At 40.2% G+C, this 26845-nt stretch overlaps 1 protein-coding gene and 1 long non-coding RNA gene across 6 annotated transcripts in view; one reads left to right on the top strand and one right to left on the bottom strand.

Moving 5' to 3' along the window:
- RCOR3 (REST corepressor 3) overlaps nucleotides 1-13487 on the bottom strand; it is a 54343-nt gene extending 40856 nt beyond the window's left edge. For 2 of the 5 annotated variants that reach the window (XM_032393072.1, XM_032393073.1), the window contains exons 1-4: nucleotides 13146-13487; nucleotides 12676-12732; nucleotides 3484-3561; nucleotides 647-699 (exon numbers count right to left, since the gene is read on the bottom strand). In XM_032393072.1, the coding sequence (XP_032248963.1) occupies nucleotides 647-699; nucleotides 3484-3561; nucleotides 12676-12732; nucleotides 13146-13314 (357 nt within the window). In that variant the 5' untranslated portion in view covers nucleotides 13315-13487. Of the gene's footprint in view, nucleotides 1-646; nucleotides 700-2927; nucleotides 3279-3483; nucleotides 3664-12675; nucleotides 12733-13142 lie in introns of those variants that run through there. The other 3 variants (XM_032393071.1, XM_032393074.1, XM_032393075.1) reach the window with 3 other exon arrangements.
- Nucleotides 13488-14564: 1077 nt separating this feature from the next.
- LOC116624844 overlaps nucleotides 14565-26845 on the top strand; it is a 34075-nt gene continuing 21794 nt past the window's right edge. The window contains exon 1 of the long non-coding RNA XR_004297961.1: nucleotides 14565-14840. This is a non-coding gene — a long non-coding RNA (uncharacterized LOC116624844). The remainder of the gene's footprint in view (nucleotides 14841-26845) is intronic.

Raw genomic sequence — 26845 nt, 5'->3', positions numbered from 1 at the left:
TACTATTAATTTTGATAAAGGTTGATCTAATAATTAGTTGAAAATAGATTTAAGAATCTCTATTTCATTTTTATTTTTTCATGTTCTTCATTCCCTCATTACAAGGGATAATGAATCATATGTCCCATGCAGATCTCCTTTTAAAGTTATCTAATAAAAAAAGCCCCCCCAAAAGTAAATTAAAAAATTAAAAATTAAATTTAAAAAAACAGCCCTTCATAAATTATTTCCTTCAAAACTGAAAAGTCTTAAATATTTCTTTAAATAGAAAGTTTAACTTCTAGGTCTTTCAGATTAAAAGATCACAGAGAATTACCTGTACTCAAAAAAAAAAAAATTCCCTTTTTTGGTAAGCATTTGCCGGAATAATATAAATGCTTTCAGATACTTTTAGAACTCAAAGCAGAGTAAGAAACAGAGGTGTTGAGAGAAAATGTTCAAGCCCTTGAGATGAACAATGTTTATAAAAGCAAAATCCATAATTTTGAAAGGTCAGACTTTGCTAGGACTTTTGTGGTATCTGTAAAATTGGTTGAACTGCACTTTCTTAGGATAGAAACAACTGCACTTTCTTAGGATAGGAGATGTTTTTTGGATTTGGTAAATACTGAGGCAAGCTTTAATATTAAAATGTTTCTCTACATACCTGTTCCACATTGTATCCATGTTTCTCCTTTGCAATTGCAATATATTCATCCACTGCAATGAAACAATGTTATATAATTAATTATTCTTATTTACTTCATGTGCTCAAATCTACTTTTTTTTTAACAAAGCAAAATAAAAATATTATATTCCAGGGAAAAGTCCTTTTCTATGAAATGTTACAAAAAAAGACTTTTACTTCTATGAACAGGATCAGAAGCTTCCTTGATTTAAAATTTTGCTTAGTATGATTTATCTCTAAGATTATACAGCATATACTTATTAAATTCAATGATGTTATATAATTATTTTTGTATATAAAAAGACCAATCTGTATATAGCCAACAGAACCTAGTTACAGTGTAAAATATTAGACAATTTCTTCATTTTTCTGTGGCAGTCTTTACTTGAAGGGACTTAGCTGTTTCAGACCCCATCTCATAGTAAGAGTTGGCCCAAAGCCTTTACCTTCCCACTTCTGACTGCTGTGCAAAGGATGGTTTATCTATGGTTTTGCCAGCTATACGTAATAACGACATGTTTAGATATGCTTCGGTAGCCCTAAATTTTCTTCGGCTCTTCCTGCAAGCTATACAGAAGGTGTCTGAACATTCCATTTTCATTCATCCTCCATATGTAATCAAGCCAACAGAATTACTTAGATAAGCATAGCTTCAATGATGAGGTACTAGCTATTTTAAGGCCTCACTGCTGAGATGTCTGCCATTTCAGACAGCAGGACTGTTTTATGTGAAATCCATATAGTCACTCCTGTTTGATCCTTTTTTAAGTATATATATAAAGTGTGTGTGTGTGTGTGTGTATATGATTTATAAAATTCTCTTTAAGCATATTTGGAGAAGCAGAGGTTAACAATTCTCATCCCAGAACAGCTAGTCTACCAGGGCTTGATTCTCATCCTTGTTGCTAATTTTTTGACTAGAGGCAATTAACTCTTCCTTTCTGTACCTTACTTTCCTCACTCTAAAACAGTACCTTCTTCCTAGGATTAAATGAGCTAATATATATCAAGTGTTTAGAATAACACTTGGCACATTTTAGGTACTTTATATGAGTTTGCTATTATTACTAGTCAATATAAGATAATTTAATATATAAAAATGATATTATAACAATAATGCTATTAGAATAACAGCTATTTTTTATGGATGTTATTATAGTTCCCTAAGACTGTAAACTTTTGCAGAAAATCCAAATATTATAGTTTGTTTAGAACTTAAATACATAGCACTTAAACACAAGACAGGTCTAAATATATGCTTTTTAACTTTAACAAAAATGTCCTACAGTCCTATAAATAGAAGGCTAAACAACATCAGTCAATCTGTGGTTTCCAACCTTGGCTATGCATTAGAATCAGTGGGGGAACCTTTAAAAAGTAAGTTCAGGAGCACCTGGCTGGCTCCGTCAGAAGAGTGCGCAACTCTTGATCTCGGGGTCATGAGTTCAAGCCCCATGTGGGGTACAGAGATTACTTAAAAATAAAATCTTTAAAAATAAATAAATAAAATAAAAAATAAAAAGTCCAGACTCCATCCCTAAAGATTCTGATTGGTTTGAGATAAAGACCAGACATCAGTACTATCTTATTTAATAAGCTCCCCCAAGTGATCCCAATGCACAGCCAGGGTTGAAAACCACTGCCCGAGATCTTCAGTCTAGGATATTCTACATGGACACCACACAATCAGGAGATGTTGGCTTTCTGAATTTTGTTTTCCACCTTGTTAAGAAATGCACCATTGTACAAAACAGTGCTAGGACAGCAAAAGCCAATGATACCCTGATGCTTAGTTTATGAATGAAAACCTTTGCTGTAATGAGAACTGAACCAGAGAAACCTGATAATCTCCTTCAGGTTTCTCAGTATACAGTCCCAGGCCAAATGTGCAATTTTGTGTTTTCTGTTAAGAATGCCTCAAGGGCATGTAATTCCTAGATTACCAGCTAGACCTTTTGCTGGTATTCCAAAACTGTCAAATAGGAAGAATTATTAGGTATGCAGCAAAATACTCAATTTTCAATTTTTAGTTCTCTTATTGCATCAATAAGTATGCTTAGACTTACTATGCACATGATATATAGGACATCATTAATTTTCATGGGACTAAATAAAACATTATGGGACATCTTTAAGATTTAGTAAATATTTTTAATTATTTTACAGCTGCAAGAATAGCTGTGCAGTGATTTTTTTGTTTGTCTGCTTTAACAAATTCAATGATAACTGAATGGAGGGGTGGGGATCTTAGTTTTGTTACCTGCACGTTTCCTATATCTGATGTGCCGCAAAGGATCAGGTCCGCTACATCACATTGAAGTCTAAAGCCACACCATGATTCAAGAAGTGCATGGTCAATGATCCAGAAGGTCTCCGTCCAGAAATGGAGAGCTCAAAGATGACCTGATTGATGGCTGCTGAAGTCAGTTCTTTCCCCTTTCCTCTTTAAAATGGTAATGATAGTGGGCTCTTTGAAGTTTGAAGGCATTTCTTTACAGCTCCATATACTGAGGAAAAGCCTGTGCAGATGTCTACATAGTAACTCCCTCCCCTGCTTGAGGATTTAAGCAGCAATGCCATCAGATCCTAGGTATTTTCAGTCTTCCTGGGCCTGACACAAATTGGAATGATCAACCCACTATCTTTCAAAAGGAAAAACATTCTAATATAACAACCTCCATCAAAACAAAACAAAACAAAACAAAGACAAACTGTTTTCTTATGAGACTCTAAGCGACCCAAAAAATATATAAGTTGCATTTTGAATTGGCTGACAGATCTCTATTGACATAAACGTTCAATTTCAGAAAACTTACATTTGGCATCTGGGATACTGTGATATGGAGACCACACAAGCATTCCTCCATTGTCTTTATCTGTATACTTTGTAGCACCTGGGGAAAAAATTCATTACTTTAAATATGATGGATTTTATGTACATTTAAAATAAGTATAAACAAGGTAAGATTTATTTCTATTTTAGTACAGTACCTGCAAGAGAACAAAGGAACAAAGTACGAAGAAACAGAGAAGGAAAACAGATTTACATTAAAATACTAAGTATTTCATTTATGGAATTGAAGAAAATTTCACAAAGACTGAAGTTAACCCCCTTTAAATTAAAAAGAAAGGCTTTCTTAAGGACACTATATAGCTCTATTTCTTGACAGGAAATAAACCTGATTTAACCTTCTAACATTATTTGGGAGTCATTAAAAATTCTGACTTAAAACTAGAGAATACCTCAGGTGGTAAGTTATTTTTGTTTTGCCTCATCTCTGAAGGGGCCAAGATTACCATCATTTAAAAATACTTGTATCTGTTTTTTATGGTTTTTATTTAATCTTATTCCTTGTGAGTCTGCCAACTATTCCTTTTTAGCGTTAATTTCATTTATTAGCTTACATTTATAAAATTATGTGCTCTGTGTAAGAGGAAAACAAAGTCAAAAAATATAAAAGTTAATAATGCTGTTTCTTGAAGTAATCAGAGTCTACCTCTATTGTAGAAGCACACCACTACTGTTGCTTATTTCTAATCTGTTATGATCTAAAAAGTCAGAAAAATCAAGCTCTATTAAAACTGCATTAAGGATAAAATGAATGAAAGCCTGACACAGCTGTCCCAGTGCCAAGCACATGCCCGTGGGTTCTGTCTTTTAATTACTCAGTGGTCTTTTCTGGTTTCTTTCTAATTCCTAGGTGCATTCAAGTTAATTAAAACTATCAAGAAATGAAGCATTGTTGCCACCTACTTACTTTAAGACTTGTCTACAAATATATCATAATTGACTTTTATGAGGTATTGATAGCTACCACCAACAAATGGCAAGAATTCCAAAATTATTCACATAAAACATTAACAGAATTCTGAGGTTAAGCTGTAATCATTCATAAGGTTGTAAGATATTTGGAATAAAGAACATTCACTTCCAGGGGTAAAGGAACTATCAGTATAATCTCAATCTAAAGAAGTTATCTATCCAGGAATAATCTAATATAGTTCAGTAGTTTTTAATTTTGGAGAATCATTACACATCACTACTGAATATTCAATCAACAAATTACAGAAAATGATATATTGTTAGTGAAAATATGAAGCTAAGATTGTTTAAAAATTTTATGTTTTACTATAAGGAAAAATTAAGGATGGAGAAAAGAGAAATGAGAGAACAGTACCAAAGTATTAGAAAAATCATATTTACAAAATGAATCTAAAAGCAAAACCTACTGCGTTTTGTCGTTATCTTTAATAAAGAGGACAAAACACAGAGAATTTAAGAAAATGCAAAGTAGAAGTACATTATCTAAAATTTATATTCAATGAAAACAGATTCCAAGTTTTTTAAAAACTTCAAAAACGAGATACATATTAAATTTCTAACCACATAAAATACAAACACAAAAGCAAAATTGGCAGCCACTCAAAGGAAATAAAACAGACATATCCAAGTTGGTCAGAAATCTTTATCTACTGCTATTTCTAGTGCATATTCTAAACTTCAATTCTTCAACATGGACTGATTCTTTTTCACAATGGATTATTAACAATAAGATAATTTAAATCCTACTTAACAGAATAAGGAATGCAACAAAGAAAGGTTTCCATTAAGTCTCAAGTCTTAAGAGCATATCATGCTTAATATTTAAACATATTTCCTGCATCTAATTCTTGCATTATAGAAAATCTTAATTAAAATACCTTCACGAAATGTCTCTTCTTACACAGATATGAACTATTTTTTTGTATTTTTCCCCATGAAGCATAACAGTTAAGTTTCCCAAAAAATTCTTAGGACTACAATTAAGGGCTGGATCTGACAAAAACTGACATCCAAGCTGTGGGGACTAACAACTCTTCTAATATGGGGGTGGGGGGGCTAATTGGGAGAGTAATTGTGTCTGGTAGCAGAGAATGCCTAATTAGGCATTTCACAATGTTCCTTTTTTTTTTTTTAAGATCTTATTTATTTGAGAGAGAGACAGTAAGAGAGAACATGAGTGGGAGGCAGGGAGAGGGATAAGCAGATTCCCCAATGAGCAGGGAGCCCCAAGTGGGGCTCAATCCCAGGACCCCACAATCATGACCTGAGCTGAAGGCAGACGCTTAACTGAGCCACCCAGGCACCCCCACAATGTTCTTTTCCTAACCTTGAACTAAACTCCACCATTTTTAATCACGTGTGTGTCAACTAGGCCCAGGAGATGACTGATGTTCACAGGAAATGAGGTATTTTAATATAATGGTTAAGAGTGTAACCATTATAGAGCCAGACTCTAATTTGAATTCAAGCTCTGCCATTTCTCAGCTTTGTCATCTTAGGGAAATTTACCTATGTTGTCCATGCCTCAGTTTAATTCTTTAAAAACACGGATGATGAGGGGTACCTGGGTGGCTCACTCGGTTAAGCAGCTGACTATGGATTTCAGCTCAGGTCATGATCTCAGGGTCCTGGGATCCAGGCTCCACACTGAGCCCCCATGCCAGGCTTCCTACTCAGTGGGAAGTCTGCTTGAGGATTCTCTCCCCCCCTCTCCCTCTGCTTCTCCCCACCCTGGCATATAGTATGTATTACCTAAACATTATTACTACTAATATATGCTCATTGAAAGCAGTTTTTTCTTGTTCCCTTCTATCTCTACTCTGAAAAGACTTCTTGTCACCTTATCAAATAACACAAATGAATAAAACCTCATGGGGCTCTAACACAAACAGTTGATGCCTTCTCTCACCAAACCCTTGAAAATGAGATTGGATGGGGCCCCTGGGCGGCTCAGTCGTTAAGTGTTTGCCTTCGGCTCATGATCCCAGGGTCCTGGGATCGAGCCCCGCACAGAGCTCTCTGATCCACAGGAAGCCTGCTTCTCCCTCTCCCACTCCCCCTGCTTGTGTTCCCTCTCTCACAGTCTCTCTCTGTCAAATAAATAAATAAAATCTTAAAAAAAGAAAAGAAAATGAGATTGGATAGCTGAAATGACTTTTTTGTTTTTCTAACAACTCAGACCTGACCTCTCTCCTATAAAAGGAGAAAGTAACTTGTATTATTAAAAACAATGTACCCCTCAGGATGCTTTGCATCCAATGAAGTTTTATCCTTTCCATTATAAAAGCTGAAGAAAAATATCTAAAGGACATAAACTCAATATTTACTTTGCTTTTATATGTAACAATATTTAGCATTATATCTCAAAACTGTCTGATACTCAGAATAATACTGAAGGGATGCCTGGGTGGCTCAGTCAGTTAAGCATCTGCCTCTGGATCAGGTCATGATGCCAGGGTCCTGGGATCGAGTCCCACATCCAGCTCCTTGCTTAGCAGGGAGCCTGCTTCTCCCTCTGCCTGCCACTCCCCCTGCTTGTGCACACTCTCTCTCTCTGACAAATAAATAAATAAAATCTTTGAAAAAAGGAAAGAAATAATACTGAAAATCAAGCTTGCGTCACCAACAAAATAATCCAGCCTTAGAAATATCCTATCTTCCAAATAGATTAAAAAACAAACCAAAACCTAGATAGCAAGCTACTCTTGGGGAGCCTGGGTGGCTCAGTTGGTTAAGCGGCTGCCTTTGGCTCAGGTCACGATCCTGGGGTCCTGGGATGGAGCCCCACATCCAGCTCCCTGCTCAGCGGAGAGCCTGCTTCTCCCTCTCCCTCTGCCTGCCACTCTGCCTACTTGTGCTCTCTCTCTGTCAAATAAATAAATCTTTAAAAAAAAAAAGCAAGCTACTCTCATTTTAAAAGACTGTATAGTAGCATGACAGTTCTGAAAACAAAATTATTAAACAATTTTTAAAAGTATGAAACACTTAAAAGTTTAAACCTTTTGAAATCTTTTAGATATCTTAACTGCAGTTGGTAAAGTACCTTTATAAGATCAATTGGGGAAAACCAACAACTAAAAAAACAAAAGTATAATTTTGATAAGCTAGGATTTTTACACCAATAGCAAATTTCAAAATAAGTACAAAAATAAAAATCCACTTCTTCTTAGATTTAAGACATTTAGAATAAGGATTCTGATGGAAATCATGGGACAAATGTTCTATATAAAGAACTTAAGTACTGAGACTATTAAGACACACATATGTTTTAAAATTCTCCTATTTATGAACTGGGCTCTCACTTACATATTTAATTCACTACCTTCAAACTGGGATAAATAACGACTTTCCAAGAGGTACATAAGTAAGTTTTATGGGAATCAATTTTCAGAACTTTAGCTTCCCTGTGTGCTCTTTCCCAAGACAATCTGCCTGAGAACTCACCTGCAGTCTAAGCTATATGCTCATTCTACTTATGACCTCCTTCACAAATGCCCTTCTCTCACTTAAAAAAAAAAAGGGGGGGTAGCTCTCTCATCCCATCCTACATCTGACAAGAGTACATCGCTCAAAATTTTGAGACCTCTACAGTGCCAAACAAAGGGTGTCGGCAAGGCTCTCCTTTACTCAAGGCATCATAGCTACTACAATTTCAATCAATTACACATTAATTGTAATAACTCAAACCAGAAGAGACTTAACACTTAGAACCTTATGTTCACAAGAATACATATTACAGTGGTAGAGAAACTGGATAGGTGATCAATAAAGCACATTCAAGCACAAAAATATAAAATTCCGTGGGGGAAAATGCATGGAAATGATTTCAAAGATAAAAGGGAAAAATGTAAACTTTCAGACTGTTCACCTATTCATACTTTTTATAAAATACATACTATCATATTACTCTAGTATTTATATTTAACTGGATGCATTTAAAATAAGGGTATAATGGCTTTATTTCAAAGTGCTAATATTTTCAATACACTGGAGATATGTTTTTCAACTATTTAAACACAGCAGTAAGTGACAGATGTTAAAAATATGCGAGAAAGTATTTTTTTGAAAATTCTTTTATGAATATACAAGCAAAACATTTTGAAGACCGTTGCTTTATAGACAATAATTTTCACCTAATCTTACGATATAGTTAACATTATCTCCCTTTCACAAATGAGAAAATAAAGGCATGGATACATCAGGTAGTTCGTCAAGGTCACTACGCCACATTAGCTAAAAGGCATATGGGAAGAGGTGAGACTCTTAATCACCACACGAAACTGCTCCTCCTTGATATACAAATAGTCAGGAGGCACTAAATAAAAGTTGGTAATTGAAAAATCTGAAGAAAAAAAGGCACCTAAGAAAATAATCAAATCCAGTTAGTAAATTTTTATAAAGGCATTCTTAGCAATGGTGTTAACATAAATTGTTCCTAAACTTATATTCAGTAGTTCCAATTTAAATCACAATTCTCTTATTTTCTAAAATATTCATTTTAGTAAGTCATTCTGTGTTTGATTTCTATCATCACTATTAACTCCTCCAATAAAAATATCCTACACACACACACACACAAACTCTCTTTAATTTTCCTATATTCTGATCATAATCTTGGTACCTAAGGAATTCTTCCTCCAAATAATTTGGTTATGGGTGAATAATCTCCATGAAGGTAGACTGAGTGGTTTATGAGACTAAAGACAAAGGTGTGAAAAAGAGAAAAGGAGAGACAGGAATTGACCGTTTCTCAATTTCTATCATTAATAAATATCTCTTTTCCTTTTACCTTTTCCAAGGAAATACGTTTCTTACCAAATTATATTGAATTGATGTGAAGTAGAAACTTCACACAACAGCACAACACTTAGAATAAAACAGAACAATGGCACTATATTGAAAGGCACAGAGGTTCAATATTTACTTTTAAAAAAGTGTCTAACAACTGATAATCTGCATTTGCTTGACAAGATTTGCTTATGATTATAGGAAAGCCTATCCAGGTTTAAGTGATAACTGGTTTTAGTTGTGTCCTTGGGTTCAGTATTCTCCTGCAGATTATTAAGGAGAAAATTTACAGATGAATTTTTAAAATGTGACATACATTCTTACCCTAATAAAGAATATCAATTATAATCTGAGTAACTTGAAAATGACTTTAAAAAAATGTAATAATTCAGTGATTTTTTTTCCACAAATATTCTGCTTAGGTTCAAAATAATAATAAAAAAAAATGGGGTCATGTGGGTGGTTTAGTGGGTTAAGCGTCTGTCTTCGGCTCAGGTATAGATCCCAGGGTCATGGGATTGAGCCAAGCTCCCTGCTCAGTGGAGAGTCAGCTTCCCCCTCTCCCTCTGCTCCTCCTCCCTACTCGTGCTTTGTCTCTCAAATAAATAAAATCTTTAAAAATAATAATAATAATAAAAATGATGATCAAGTAAACTGGATAATTCAAATAGTGGCCATGTGAAACTACCGAAGTGTTCTGCACTTTTAGTGAATTATTTTTCAAATTTTGAAATTTATTCCAGTATTTAGCATGAAATGAAAACCAAAAAACAAACAAACAAAACAAAAAAACCTTTATAGTGATCTAGACCATGGCATATATAAATTTGTTCCAGCAAGAAGTCTGGTTTTTATTTTTTATTTTTTTTTTTATTTTTAAAGATTTTATTTATTTATTTGACAGAGAGAGAGAGACAGCGAGAGAGGGAACACAAGCAGGGGGAGTGGGAGAGGGAGAAGCAGGCTCTCCGCTGAGCAGGGAGCCCGATATGGGACTCGATCCCAGGACCCTGGGATCATGACCCGAGCCGAAGGCAGACGCTTAACGACTGAGCCACCCAGGCGCCCCAAGAAGTCTGGTTTTTAGACACAAGACCTCCTACTCAACCCGTGTACAGCTGTCTATGAAACATAAACCTACCTAATGAAGCAAAAAAAAGATATGTTTATTAACTTATGAAATAGTTCTGGCTGTTGAATTCTAATTTGTAAATCAGTTTATCATTTCCCAAAAAAGCAGAGTACCAATGAATGCCCCAAATCATAAAGATACGAATGTTTGCAGAATCATTCTTCTTAATTATTAAATTTGATCTTTACTGAGTAACTGCCATATGCCCAATCATGTATTCCGGATAAGAATTCCATGAAGCGGGGCGCCTGGGTGGCTCAGTTGTTGGGCATCTGCCTTCAGATCAGGTGACAATCCCAGTGTCCTGGGATTGAGCCCCACACTGGGCTCCCTGCTCGGAGGGAAGCCTGTTTCTCCCTCTCCCACTCCCCCTGCTTGTGTTCCCTCTCTCGCTGTGTCTGTCAAATAAATAAATAAAATCTTAAAAAAAAAAAAAATTCCGGGTGCCTGGGTGGCTCAGTCAGTTAAGCGTCTGCCTTCGGCTGGGGTCATGATCCCAGGGTCCTGGGATCGAGTCCCGCATCAGGCTCCCTGCTTGGTGGGAGGTCTGCTTCTTTCTCTCCCTCTCCCTGCTGCTCCCCCTGCTTGTGCGTGCTCTCTTTCTCTCTCTCTCTCTGTCAAATAAATAAATAAATAAAATCTTTAAAATAAATAAATAAATAAATTCCATGAAGCATTTTTTATGTCCATTTTACAGCTAGGGAAACTAAGGATCAGAGAAGGTCACTGACTTGCTCAGAGCACAAAATTAAAACAGCTGGGAACTGAATTCAGTCTATCTTAAGCCAAAGCATGCTTTTTCCAAATATCAAGTTAATACCTGAAGCAGCATAGTAATGTGAAAGTGTTATTCACCTACTAGCTACATCAATAAAATTAATTTCACAGAACATTTAAAATTATTTGAAGACCACCAGTACACACACTCGATAGCTTCTGAATAAAATGTATTAGCAGCTATGTCATTTAGAAGGCAACCCACATCTAGTGAGCACTTCTGTCATTGCTTTTACCTACTGAAAAACAGACTGCACTGACAATCCTTGTAACACTCATTATTTTACCCTCCCCCTCGGACAGGATGCCACCTAAAACTCTTTATTTTGCATTGCTGTAATGGGCAGGGGATGAATGATAATACCCATCTATACCCTATAACGAAGTAAAGAAGCTATCCCTCCCTCCCCCCCTCCAAAAAAGTAAGCCCTATTAATATCTAATACAGAATTCAAAAGTCCGACACAATGTTATTAGGAGTGGGCAATGGGCAAAAAACTGACCAACTGTAAGGGAGAAACGGGGGTAAAAAAGAGCTCCTTCAAAGTCTGTCCAAAGCCTGAACTGTAGAGGGTCTGGGGTGGGGAGAAGGAAACACGCTCCACTCCGGGAGGCTCCAGCAAGGGCGCCTCCATATGCGGAACTCTCGCCCAATCCCCGTCCAGGCTGAAATCCCGTGACCGCCAGAGAGCCTGTTTGGAGAAAAGTAGACAGGGAGCCCGCAAGCTGGGTTGGCAGAGGACGCTGGAACCTGGCTGCTCGGGGAGAAAATGTCTCCTTGGCAGCTGCAGCCACTGTCCTGTGGTCTGACTTCCTAGGGCTGGCTGGAGGGCGAGGTGTGCCTCTGGCTTCTCCCCACCCCCTTCCCCCATCCCTTTCTCTCCGCGGCTCCTACACTCCGCAGAGCTGTCGCGACCAATGCTACACCACCTAGCTAAAAAGAAAGAAAAAAGAAAATCCCGTGTGCGCGCGGGTCGGCCAGGGCTCGCCCTCGGCTTCGGCCGATGACAGCAGCCCCGGCATCCGCCGCCCTTGCGGAGCGCGGCCCTCCGCTCCCGGGGGCCGGCGGTATGGCAACTGACATTTGCACGGTTCTTCCACACGCAGCCCGCACACCCTCTCCTCCAGCCCTCGGCCCAGCAGCCGCTCCTTCCCCAGCCTCGGACCCCCGAATCCGCCGAGGGCCGCCTCCCTCTGCTCTCCCCGACCTCGCCCCGGGCTCATGGGGATAGAAAGGCGATGCCACCACCGGGCAAGTGGCCTCCGAAGGAACCATGTTAACCTTGCAATGCACACATCTGCCCACACGCCCTGTGTCACAGCCCCGCCAAGCCTGACAGCCTCCCCTCCAGATGCCTGCCCATCCCAGCCCCGCATCCCCTCCCAACCGCACACCCGGACCCCTACCTCGGCCGCCCCTCTACCCCTTCCACCCTAAACCATTCCCAGAAAAGGGGAGACAGGATTTGCTTAAGCAAATATATCTACCTGGATCAAATTCAGGGATCCGAGCTTGGTATTCAGCTCCGACTCTCATCCCAACATCTGCAAAGCAATGCCAAAAAGAAAAAAAAAAAAAAGAAAAGAGAAGAAAAAAAGAAAAAGAAAAGAAAGAGAAGAAAAAAAGAAAAAGGAAGAGACACTTAATAAAATATAAAAATTGCTGGAGGGAGGAAAGAAGCGGCGGGTGGATGGGAAGATATTAACTCCGGGCACTCCGGGAGATGGCAGCGGATGGGGGCGGGGAGCGGGGGGGGGGGGGGGGGGGGGGGATGGGTGGAGGGCGGGGGGAGGGGGGTCGCGGGGGGTGCTGCTGCACTGCACCGGGAGTTCGAGGCTACCGCAGCGCCCGGGCTCCGAGGGGAGGGAGGGCGGGAGCGCGGCGAGGGGAGGGGGCTGGGGGAGGGGAGGAGGGAGGGGGGCAGGCGGGCTGGCGGGGAGGAGTTCGAGGCTACCACCGTGCTCGTCGTCGCTGCTGCAGCCGCTCTCGGGCTCGGAGTAGTGCAGCCCGCCGTTGGTGGACGAGGCGCCGCCGCCGCCGCCGCCGCCCGCCGGGTTCTTGGCGCTGCCGTTGGCCGATCGGTTCTTCCCCAGTAACTCGGGCCCTTTCTCCATCATGCCGGGCATGGTATAAGAGGGGAGGGGGAAAGGTGAGGGGAAGCGGTAGGCGTCAGGGTGAAGGGGGAGATGGCTTACGAGTGCGGGCGGGAGGGAGAGGAGGAGGAGGAGGAGACGGCGGCGGCAGAGGAGGAGGAGGAGGGTGTTAATATGGAGCCGCCATAACCGCCCCGGTCCGGCAGTAGCGCAGTCGCCTCACAACTACCCGCCCCGGCCCCGCCTCTCTCCCCTCCTCCCGCCGCCCGCCCCGCGCAGTCCCGGGCGCCCCTGTCGGCCGCGCCGCGCTCTTCGCCGCCGCCGGTATCACTCCGCCCCGCAGGGAGGTTCCGGCCGCGGGGTGGGGAGGGGCGGGGGGGGAGGAGGAGGGGTAGAGGGGGAGGGGCGGGGAAGCCCCGCTTGCTGGCAGCCCGGGCAACCCCAACCAAGCTAATAAAATCGCCGCAGAGGCGCGGCCGCCTCTCCGGCTTCCTTCCTAGGGGGCGCTCCGGCGCCCGGGCGGAGGCGAACACGAGGGCGTGGGACTCTTTGCCCTCTCAGGGCGGAAGGAACGCGCCCAGCCTGAGAAAGGGCCGGCGCGAACCGCGGGGCCAAGTCAGGGCAGCGGCCCCCCTCTCTCGGAGGGTTGCGGGTCGGGACGGCCGGGCAGGTCTCGGCGGGAGCGCGGCCCCTTTGAGATCCTGCGGCGGTTCGACTGCTCGCTTTCGCGGCTCCTCCGCCGGCGTCGAGCTGGTGTCGCGCCCTTGCCCGCCGCGGAGCCGGACTGTGTGACCGGGCGCCCTCCGAGTTCCAGGCCCAGAGTAGCAGACGCGGTCATGATTATCTGGACGCTGCGTTTTGTTGAAAACCTTTTCTCCGTTTTCTCTTCTCACCTTTGCTTTATTTTCATCCATTTTTCGCCTTTACTGTTTCATTAGTTAGAAAGTGGGTGTTGTCAGTGGTGAAATAAAATTACGACCGGGGCCTTGTCCAGTGGTGCTTCCTCAGTCCGCGCTGCCCCGTGGTCAGGGCTTGGAGCGGAGCTGTAGGGAGAGCGGAGCCCCCGGTAGAGGTGAGGCAAGAGCTGCATTCTGGCAGGGTTTCCAGCCTGGCAGGCTATGTGCTCTGTAATGCTTTTCGGAATTGCATTAGGCAGAAGGAATAGGGAACTGCTTATTTTCGTTCACCAGATTTGAGGAAGTCTGCTCTGTGCCAGCCTGCCTGGCATTGGGAGCTATTTATGATATTCTTTTTCTTTATTACTTATTGTTTTTGCTCAGCAGTAAGAATTGAGGACTTCCGGTGAACAGCTAGTATGCAAATGAATGCAAAGCAGTATTTATGGTCTATAGGTAAGGTATTCTCCCAAACACTTAAAAATTGTGTATGAATTCTATTATAGGTCAATGCGGAGTGGATCAAAGCAGAAATCACTGAAAGCAGAAACATACCTAAAGCAGGAGTGTCTCAATCAGGAATTGAACCAAAAAAAAAAAAAAAAGCCTGGGAAGTAAATATTTGGCAGGATCCCTGTCTAAAGGGGAAAGTCTCCTGAGCAGGTACAAAACCTATCTTGTTCTGATAGTGGAAGTAGTTTGATCTATCGAAGCTTGATATGATTCCCTTAGCTCATACAACTAAACCTTTTATTCATTTCTTTCTCTCAACAAATACAGTTCTGAATATTATTTTAATTCCTGTATAGTTTTTCTACACCGAGAGAATATCCTGGGCAAATGAAATGAATACCATTTCCTATAACAGATACATTTTTGATTGTGAATTAATACGTTGGTATTTTCATTTTTATACACAAGCCTCTAATGAACGTGATTCAGCATCTCTGGTCCTGTAATGCAAAGGCCAGACCTGGAACTAAGTGCATTCACAAAAAGTAAATGTCACTTTGAGGCCTTTTGGCCAGCATGCTAACTCCCCAACTTTGCAACATTTTCCAGCCTCTTTTCTACTGAAAGGAATTTCTGCATATAGATCAAGGATAAAAACATTGTGAAGATTTGGGGACTTTTGTAACTTTTTTCTAATTATTAGTAAAACTCTTAAGATTCCACACTTTTCTTGAGTACAACAAAGAGGACAGATTAAGGAAGAATGCATTCCACTCTTGGGAGAAGAACCTCAGGGATGGGGGCTTTTCTTTCTGTTTTGTCCCTGAAGAGAAGGAAAACACCTGAAGCTGGCCTGGTTCTGAAGAATAATAAGCCTTAAAATGATTTCCTAACAGGGCGCCTGGGTGGCTCAGTTGGTTAAGCGACTGCCTTCGGCTCAGGTCATGATCCTGGAGTCCCGGGATCAGATCCCACATCGGGCTCCCTGCTCAGCGGGGAGTCTGCTTCTCCCTCTGACCCTCCCCCCCTCATGCTCTCTGTATCTCATTCTCTCTCTCAAATAAATAAATAAAATCTTTAAAAAAAAAAAAATCATTTCCTAACAGTTAATAAGAACAGTATAAAAAAAGGAAAAAACCTAAGAAGAAAATCCTGGGGATGTCTATAAGGGGTTAGAGGAAAAGAATCTGGTCAAGGAAGAAGAAAGCTTTAAGAAAGGGTTAATAAATAATGTCCAGTGGTGCAGAATCATGAGAAGGGTTTAAGAAAAGGCCTCTGGATTTGTTAACTAGAACAATATTTGTTATCTTGTTTGTTTGACTGCTTTTTGACTGTATTAAAATTTTTTTTTACTATTTTCATTATAGTTTAAATTTGGAATCGATGATACATCTCATAGTTCTAAAATCAAAAGATATAAGAGGAAATACTTCACTATTGTACTGGACATTCCAGCAACAAAAAGGCAAGGGAAAAATGTATAAGGATTGTTTTTGTTTTGTTTTTAATTTATTTGAGAGAGAGAGCGTGCGCATGAGTTGGGGAGGGGCAGAGGGAGATAGAGAAGCAGACTCCTCGCTGAGCAGGGAACCTGACTCTGGGCTTAACCCCAAGATCATGACCTGAGCTGAAGGCAGACACTTACCTGGCTGAGCCACCCAGGTGCCCCCCAAAAGTATAAGGATTGGAAAGAAATACATAAATTTGTTATTTGGAAAAAGCATGATAGTCTGTATATAAGATAATCTGTAAACCTTTAGTATTAATAATGAATTTAGCAAGTTGCTGGATACAGTCAGTATATAAAGGTCAATTATGTTTTAAAATACTAGCACTAAACAATTAGAAAATGAATTTTTAAAAGTGGTAACATATGAATGCATCAAAAATATCAAATATCTAGTGTATTAGCTTTCTATGACAGCTGTAACAAATTACCACAAACTCAGTGGCTTAAAACAAACTCCTGTCATACTTCTGGAGACAGAAGTCTGAAATCGAGGTGTGAGCAGGGCTGCACTCCCTCCAGAGGCTTTAGGGAGAATTTGTTCCCTGCCTTTTCCAGTTTCTGGTGTCTGCTAGCATTCCTTGGTTTGAAGCAGCATCTCCCCAATCTCTGTCTCCATCTTCACATTGCCTTCTCTTCTATGTGTGTTATGAATTTTCCTCTTCCTCTATTATATAAAGACACTGATCGCATTAGGATCCATCTGGATGATCTAGGATTATCTCCTTGTCTCAAAAGCCTTAATCACATCTGCAAAGACCCTTCTTCCAAATAGGGTAACATTTATAGGTTCCAGAGATTAGGACCTGATATATTAGGGGCACCACCTAACATACAGCACATAGGAATAAATCTTAATGAAAGGTGTATAAGAACTCTATACTGAAAATTATATTCAAAGAAATTAGAGAAGACCCAAATAACTGGTCAGATACAGTATGCTCATGGATTGGAAGATTCAATATTGTAAAAATGTCAGTCTTCCCCAGTTGATCAGTAGATTTAGTCTGATCCCTATTAGAATCCCAGCAGAGGGGCGCCTGGGTGGCTCAGTCATTAAGCGTCTGCCTTCGGCTCAGGTCATGATCCCAGGGTCCTGGGATCGAGCCCCGCATCGGGCTCCCTGCTCTGCGGGAAGCCTGCTTCTCCCTCTCCCTCTGCCTGCTTGTGTTCCCTCTCTCGCTGTGTCTGTCAAAAAAAAAAAAAAAAAGAATCCCAGCAGATTGTGTGTGTGTCATTTGACAAGCTGAAATTTAAATGGAAATTCAGAAGATCAAGAACAGCCAAGACAGGGTTGCCTGGGTGGCTCAGTCGGTTAAGCATCTGCCTTCGGCTCAGGTCATGATCCCAGGGTCCTGGGATCGAGCCGCAGGTCGGGCTGGCTCCCTGCTCCACGGAAAGCCTGCTTCTCCCTCTCCCACTACCCCTGCTTGTGTTCCCTCTCTGGCTGTGTCTCTCTGTCAAATAAATAAATAAATAAAACCTTAAAAAAAAAAAAAAGAACAGTCAATATAATCTGGAGGAAGAACAAAGTTGGAGGATTTATACTACCAGGTGTTAGAAAATAGACCAATGGAACTGAATAGAACTCATGTGAACATTTTTTTTATGCGAAGGTGACACTGTACTAATGTGGAGAAAACAATGGTTGCTTTAATAAATGTTCCTGGGTCAATTGAATGTCTATGTGGAAAGTAAAAAACCTTGATGCCTACTCATACTAAAAACAAAAGCAAAACAAAACTCAATAGATTATGGACTTAAAAGGTAAAACAATAGTGCTTTTAGAAAAATACCATGGTTTATTGTCTTTATAACTTTGGGTAGTCAAATTATTTCTCAAATAGGACATAAAAAGTATGAGGAAAATATTGAGCATTCCAGGTACAGAAAATAGTATGGGGGGTGCTTGGCTGGCTCAGTCAGTAGAGCATGCAACTCTTGATCTCAGGGTTGTGAGTTCAAGCCCCCCATGTTGGGTGTGGAGGTAGCTTAAAAATAAAAAAATCTTAAAAAAAAAAAAAAGAAAGGAAACAGTATGGGAAATGCAAAGAATCTTGAATTGTGTTATGTCAAGGAGCTACAAATAATTTTGTATTCCTGGAGCATGAAGTGAACTCAGAATGGGCCTAGAGAGTTAGGCAAGGACTGAACCACATAAAGGCCTTGATAGTGTTCAAAGGGTTAAGCAATTTATAGATAATGGAAAAGGATCAGAGGGATCTAAGCAAGAGAGTGATTTAGTTCAATTGGTATTTTAGATAAAAATTGAATGTGGCAAATCAGTTAGACTGTTAAATTAGTTAAGAAATTATGAGGTTTAAGTTATGGCAGTGGTAACAAGAATAGAATTGGGGACAGATATAAATAATTAGGTAAAATGAGCAAATTTTGGGGATTGGTTGAATATGCAAAGGAAGAGGGAATGGAGGAGTCTAAGCTGATACCAGGATTTTGGCTTGAATGTCTGGGTGGATTGTGTCAACAACAGAGTTGGTGAATACTGAAGACTTACCAATTTGAGGGACAAGGAGAATGAATTCATTTCCAGATATGTTGGGTTCTCAATAGGGAGATACCAGCATGCAGTTGGATATATAATTAAGATCAAGGGTGCAGAGAGGGATTTGTTACCAGTTGCTTGTAGCTAACTAAGGTCATGAGACCTAAGTAGATCATGCAAGAAGAGGATGTAAAATGAGAAGTATAATGAGCTGAGAATGAAAAGCAGATGGACACAAAAATTGAAAGGCCATACAGAGGAAAAGAAATGCATAAAAGAGGCTGAGCATAAATAGAGAAAGAAATAAGAGAACTAAGGAGAGTGTAACTTCCTGAAACCAGAGGTATAGAGAGATCTAAAGAGAAAGGATCACCAGGACAGCAGAGAAGTCAGTAATTAAAGACAAGGCTCCAGTACGTACAATGCTTCGGCAAGTAAGAGAACATGAATGATCTTGGAAAGACCACTTTTACTGGGATCATGGGCCAAAGAACCAAACTGCAGTGGACTGAGAAGTGAAGAAGTCCTTTAAGGAAATGGGAACAACTAATAATGAACCTACTCCAGAAAAGTACTCATACGGATAATAAAAGGAAAAAAATGGAACTAAGTGTCTTAGAGCAATGTAGCTCTAGAGTTATAGGCAAAAGTATGTATGTAATATTTCAAAAGTTGAAGTACCGAGTGCAATTATTTCTTCCCTATTATCAGATGGATATATACAGCTGGAACTTTATGTTAAGGAAAAGAGAGAACAAAGGTTATCTAGGTCTGTGTATATAGTAGGTGTTTAATAAATGCTTGCTGAATTGAACAAAACCAGCATCCAAACCATGGCAGTATGTATATATCTCCTTTTTAACACACACACATGAATAACTATAGCTGCCTGTACATGCTGAGAGTGTTTCTGAAAGAGTATATAAGAAACTTTACTGCTGGGGAGGGGATGTCCCTGTCTGAGATGGAAGGGGGATTTTATCTCATGTATTCCATTCACAGTTGGTATCTTTTGCCATGTGTATGTATTACTGTTTCAAGGAAATAAATGTTTAAAGAATCAATAGACAAAACACAGATAAGTATAATTTTAAAAATAATGTAAAATTCCACCTACTAGAAGTTGAGAAGTAGAATGGAAGAGGAAAGGTGGAAAGAGGATAGGGGTATTATCCGTTTTACAAAAAAAAGAAAAAATTTAAGCGGGGCAGTAATTGTGGACTACACCTTAATTCACCAGCTACACTAGGCACACAGGAAGGACTTCAACAGATGTTCTATTTTATTCATATCATCCAGGCTTATAATGATTTTCTTTATGACAACAATTTTGCTGAAAAGTTTATTGATTTGCTTTTTGGTTGTTCTTCATTATTATAGTAGAAGTGCCCTTTAACTCCAAAACAGTCAGGTGATGCTGTGCAACATTGAGCCCAGTCTGGTGGGGAGGGCCCAAACATATTCACAACAAGGGGGAGCTCCATGTTTTTGTTTTGTTTGTTTTGTTTTTTTAGAGCCACTGATCCTCAAGGTGGAGTGGGGTTGGGATCATATAATTTTAGAGGTCTGGCAATGCCCTCCCCTCCCCCCATAGCTACCATTTCTGAAAATGGTCTTACAACCTCCATTTAAACAGATACAGAGATAGGAAACTACAACACAAAGATCATTTCATTTTTTAAGATGTTTAAGTCCTAGAAAACCTCTTCTTTCTTTTTCCTTTTTCTCTTTTTCTTTCCTTTTTTTGTTTTTTTGTTTTTTTGTACCCAAAGTTCAACTACATCTAAGAGAAACCCCAAATAACTGTCTTAAACAAAATGAAAATTTACTTTTCATGTAAAAGATATACAGAAGTAGGCAGTCCTGGGCTGAAACGACAACTGCAATGAAAGTGTCATTGATCCAGGCTGCTTTTATCTCAGCTCTCCACCTTCCTAGAGTGTCACTTTTGCCCTTGTAATCCAAGATGGCGGTTAGAATGCCAGTCATCATGACCACACTCCAACTTAGAGGAAAAAAGGCAGAAGGCCACACCCCTTCTCTTTAAGGAGATTTTCTGGAAGTATAGCATGCCATTTGTGTTGATATATCAATGTTCAGAACTTAGTCACATGGCCCATTAACTTGAAAGGAGACTGGGAAAGGTCATAAAAACCAAGGTTCCATTGCTAAGGATGAAGGAGGAAATGAGTACTGAAAGGTAGCTAACAAGCTCTGTCAAACTGGTCATTTAAATATTTGAAAAGACCAGGGGCGCCTGAGTGGCTCAGTCAGTTAAGCGTCTGCCTTTGGCTCAGGTCATGATCCCAGGATCCTGGGATCCAACCCAGCGTTGAACCCCACCCATCGAGCACCCCATGGAGCCCCAGGTCGGGCTCCCTGTTCAGCGGAGAGTCTGCTTTTCCCTCTTCCTCTGCCTGTTGCTCCCCCAGTTTGTGCTCTCTCTCTCTCTCTCAAATAAAAATATAAAATCTTAAAAAAATAATAAAATAAGATAAGCTTTCTTGGCAACAACTGCCCATGTTACTAAATCTGGAGTCATCTCTATTCGGGTCTTTTTTTTTATTTTATTTTTTTTTTATTAACATATATTATTTGTTTCAGGGGTTATTCTCTGAGTCTTTGACATTTGTTATTGTTTAGCCTGTGTCTCCACTTAGACTCCAGTAGGTTTTTTATTTTTTTTTTAACCCCTCCCCTCCTAAGCAAATTAATATAAATGTATTGTCATTTAATTTCACCTGGTTTGTTTTAGCTTATCTGTACTTTTTTTTTTTTTTTAAGATTTTATTTATTTATTTGACAGAGAGAGCAAGAGAGCACAAGCTGGGGGAACAGTAGAGGGTGAGGGAGAAGCAGGCTCCCCGCCAAGCAGGGAGCCTGATGAGGGATTCGATCCCAGGACCCTGGGATCATGACCTGAGCCGAAGGCAGACGCTTAACGACTGAGCCACCCAGGCACCCCGCTTATCTGAACCTTTTGAGAACTTTTTGCATTCCAGCTTTCCTACTTAGCATATAACTTAGCTGTGGGCATTTGCACCTCTGATAAAAAGAATTTTGCTTCAAGAACAGAAACAGTGTCTTAATTTATATTCTCAGCACTTGGTACAATCCCTGTGCATATGAGAGTCTCAGTATTTGTTTAGTGAATGAATTCTGCAGTTAGAAGTAAAGGACATTTTCTTGAAGAGTTGGGTTGTTTGTTTTTTTTTAATTCTGGAATTGTTTATGAAAGGAGACTGAAATCTCCCTGTCTTTTTTTTTTTTTTAAGATTTTATTTATTTTATGACAGAGCACAAGCAGGGGGAGCAGCAGAGGCAGAGGGAGAAGCAAGCTCCCCGCTGAGCAGGGAGCCCAATGCGGGGCTCCATCCCAGGACCCTGGGATCCTGACCTGAGCCGAAGGCAGACACTCAACCAACTGAGCCACCCAGGCACCCTGGGAGAATTATATTTGAACACATATCCTGACTTTTAAAAGGGGGAAGGTGGGGCGCCTGGGTGGCTCAGATGGTTAAGTGTCTGCCTTCGGCTCAGGTCATAATCTCAGGGTCTTGGGATCGAGCCCTGCGTCAGGCTCCCTACTCAGCGGGAAGCCTGCTTCTCTCTCTCCCCCTACTCCTCCTCCCTGCTTGTACTCTCTCACTCTCTCTGTCGAATAAATAAATAAAATCTTTAAACAAATAATAAAAGTGGGAAGGTGATTTAAACAGTTTTGCTAAATTTCTAGATCATACAAATATGATTTTGTGATGATTTAGTTGGCTAAATTTAAAAAAAGGAAAAGACTAGACAGTGACAAGTTTAAAGTTTACATCTTAACTCTGCCCTGATACATAGTATCCTTTCCTAACTCACTTCTTTCCCTCAGTTTTATAAATTACAAAATAGAATTCATAGATCAATTTTTTTAAAGTTGAAAAGGCATTTAAAGCACATATTCATTAAAATCAGTCTAGGATCCAAATTCTGATGTAATCTGAAGATTTGGGGATAAGATTAGATATGCCAACCTCTGAAATGGAAACAAACTAACACTAAATCCATTTGTGGAAATAATCCTAGAAAGTAACTTAAAAATGTATTAGAAAAAATGCTGCTCATGAAATTAAGGGTTCCTAATATATATTCTTGTAGACTAGAGATAGTAATCAAAATATAATGTGTAGAATGATCTATAAATTTGGTATTTAGACATAATGACACACACACACACACCCCAGTCACTGGCATATAGTAAGTATTCAGGTGTTAATTATTATTATTAAATGTATAGATTAGAAATAAAGTCAAAGAAAGAGAAAGAAACCAAAGAGATGGCACCTGGTATCTATACAATGGTCCTTTACTTAGAATAAAATATTCCTAGAGATAACAATACAAAGAAACAGTTTTCCTGAAGAATCTCAATTTACTGGATATATACAGGAGTTTTTAAAAATTAACTGTTACCAATGGTGCTATGTTTTGTCCCCCTTCCCCTCTGGCTACAGGGTCTCTTAGCTACATCTTGATCTAATTTCATTACTTGTTATCAGAATAATGTAATTCTCTTTAGCATGGGCCAAATTTGTGGCTCGTGGGGCTTGTAGTTGGTATAGGACCCTTATTGCTATTAAGTCTCTCTGTCTCTCACTGTCTCTGACTGTCTCTTGCATACACTCATGCACACCTCTCATTTCTCATCTCTCTGCTATATTTTCTCAGGGTTTACCTTCATTCTCTAATACTGCAAGAAGCCACTCCTAGACATGAACTTCCTTTAAGCCTCATTAAATAACAAGGAATGAAGGAGAAACATAGTGCTTTACTAGACTGGTGGCTTTTTAAACCTTTTGTAACCCAGTGCAATACACATATATTGTCAACCCAATACAGACATACATAAATGTGTATTAGTCAGCTATTTCTGCGTAATAACAACCAGAACATCTCAGGGGCATACAACACTAAGCATTTATTTTCACTTACTGGTGTGTGTTGCTTAGGGTCAGCGGATCTATGCTGGATTCAGCTGGGTTTCATGACTGATCTTGGCAGGGCTAGCTCGTGTCTGGATCGGTTGGTGGTTAGCTGACATAGGCTTTTCTTACTCAGGGGAGGGTCAGCCTTTTTGTTCTACTAGATTTTCAACTGACTGGACAAGGCCTACCCACATTAGAGAGAGCAATCTGCTTAACTCACCTAAGGATTTAAATGTTAATGTCATCCAAAAACACCTTCAAAGAAACACTCAAAATAATATTTAACCAGGGGCGCCTGGGTGGCTCAGTCATCAAGCATCTGCCTTTGGCTCAGGTCATGATCCCAGGGTCCTGGGATGGAGCCCCACATCGGGCTCCCTGCTCTGCGGGAAGCCTGCTTCTCCCTCTCCCACTCCCCCTGCTTGTGTTCCCTCTCTAGCTGTCTCTCTCTCTGTGTCAAATAAATAAATAAAATCTTTTTAAAAAATAGTAATATTTGACCAAATATCTAAACACCCTATGGATCCGTCAAGTTGATACATAAAATTAATGGTCACAGTCTCTTTATGCTTTGCTTTCCTAGAATAGTGATTATCCCCAATCTACCTCTCCAATTACTCCTTCCCCACGTCCCCCAACCCCTGGAAAAATGCATCGTAACATTCTTGTTTCTGGAAGATAGGCCATATTTATCTTGTAGTTTTGTGAACTCCCAGTCCACCACTGAATACCCTCTTTGGGGTTTAATACCTCACTGTAAATAATACTGTTTTACACAAAAATCTTAAAGTAATTGTACTTTTTTTCTACAAACACACAAAGTTATTTCAAATCCCTGTGGAAAAGAATGGAATATAAATATACATACATTGTTTTTATCAACCAAATGTTTTACATATTTAACTACTTTTCTTATAAAGTGAAGGCTGTCTTTTAAGGTCTTAAGTTGTTGGGTTTTCAGACTAACTCAGTCTTATCTTTTTCTTTTTCTTCCCATTTTATTAATAAACCAAAAAAGTCTTCCCTAATTCTTAAGTTTTTTCTATTTTTCACAATTTCTTAGTTTGAAGGAGCAAAGAAGTCGCAGACTATATCTGATGAATCCAGAGGCTTTAAAATTCATTCCATCATTATTCCACAAACATTTACCCATCATAATTTTGAGATATTTGAAACACAAAGATGCATAATGCATAGTCCATAGCTTTAAGGGGCTCATAACCATATGAGAGAGAAAGAGACTTATCAAACACAATCCTGGAGTGCAGAGGCTCTCTTGGTCTAGTGACAGGCCCCTTATTTCTCCATTTTATAGGTGGAGAAAATAGATGCAAAAATCTATAACCAGTTGGGCAAATTGTAGTGAGTTGGTAACCCAGTAAGAGAGAAAACACTGAGGTGACACCAACTGTTATAAATCTGTACCTGGGTCTGAGCCTGGCTCAAGAGAATCAAGCCACTGGGCAAACTGCCATCCTAGCAACTGACTGGCACCAGCTCAGTATGACTCGCCATACCTCCCAACAATCCTTTTTTTTTTTTTTAAAGATTTTATTTATTTGAGAGAGTGAGAGAGAGCATGAGCAGAGGCAGAGGGAGAGGGAAAAGCAGACCCCCCCCCCTGCTGAGCAGGGACCCAACCCTCCCCCCGCCCATCATGAGGCTCCATCCTAGGACCCTGGGATCATGACCTGAGCCAAAGACAGATGCTTAACTGACTGAGCCACCCAGGTGCCCCACAATCCTGTCTTTTGAAGTCAGCTCATTTTCTCATTCTCAAAAAGGGCTATTTCAGATATTCTTTGTTTTCATTTCTCTAACCCTACTAGTCACCTCTCTTTATTTTCATAGATGACCTTTCTTCTGACTTCAACCCCCTCCCCCAACCATAAGCCATTAAAAACTCTGCCGCCAAATTGTAGTCCAAGCCTCTACCTCCCCTTCCCTTCCAGAGATCACTGTAGAGATCATAGGGAAGTTCAGTCTCACATTTCCCTAAAGAAATGCCCACTTAGTTCTCTTCTGGGCATCTAGTCAGCTTTATGGCACTGTTCTTTGTACTGCTGGTCACTGAGAGGAAATCTGGGACATGGTATCCTTTAGGGAAGACATGGGCCTGGGGTAGACTACCACTCCAGTTTACCCAGGATCACCAGTTAAACTATGCAAATACACATAAATCTCTTCACTGGTGCTTTGGGCCAATTTTAAAAGTGGAATTACAGTGTGGGAGAGAAAAAGCTAAAACTCAGCACTGAATGGGCTTCTCTCTGAATCCAAAGGTGACTTGGTTCTCACAAATAAAATACAGCAAAAATGATGGGCTGTCATTTCCAAGATTAGGTTAGAAAGGGCTGTGACTTCCATCTTGCTCACACTTTCTCTCTGGTTCTCACTTGTTCATTCTTTTTTTTTTTTTTTTTTTTTAAAGATTTTATTTATTTATTTGAGAGAGAGAGAATGAGAGACAGAGAGCACGAGAGGGAAGAGGGCAGAGGGAGAAGCAGACCCCCTGCTGAGCAGGGAGCCCGATGTGGGACTCGATCCCAGGACTCCAGGATCATGACCTGAGCCGAAGGCAGTCGCTTAACCAACTGAGCCACCCAGGCGCCCTCACTTGTTCATTCTGATGAGGGCAGCTGCCATGTTGTGAGAGATACCCTACAAAAAAGCCCACGTGGCAAGGAACTGAGGGAGGCCTTGAGGCAACAGTCTGCAGAGAACTGAGGCCTTCAGTGAAATAGACCACAAGAAGCTAACTCCTGCGGACAACCAGATGAGTGAGCTTGGAAACACATTCTTCCTTCAGCTGATCTTTGAGATAAATACAGACAGTCCCCAACTTACGATGGTTTTACTTACGATTTTTTCACTTTACAATGGTAAAGAAGCAATACACACACATTCAGTAGAAACTATACTTCGAATTTTTAATTTTAATCTTTTCCAGGGCTAGCAATCTGCAGGACCATGCTTTTTCATGATACTGGGCAGTGGCAGTAAACTGAAGCTCCCAGTCAGCCAGGCGATCACAAGGGTAGACAACCAATACACTTACAACCATTCTTACCCACACAACCATGCTGTTTTTCACTTTCAGTACAGTACTCGATAAATTACATGATATGTTCAACACTTTATTATAAAATAGGCTTTGTGCTGGATGATGTTGCCCAACTCTAGGCTAATGTAAGTGTTTTGAACACATTTTAAGGTAGGCTAAGCTATGATGTTTCGT

Source organism: Phoca vitulina, unplaced genomic scaffold (assembly GCF_004348235.1).
Source record: "Phoca vitulina isolate PV1807 unplaced genomic scaffold, GSC_HSeal_1.0 scaffold71, whole genome shotgun sequence".
In the NCBI taxonomy this organism is placed as follows: Eukaryota; Metazoa; Chordata; class Mammalia; order Carnivora; family Phocidae; genus Phoca; species Phoca vitulina.
This window is presented reverse-complemented; position numbering and strand designations above follow the sequence as displayed.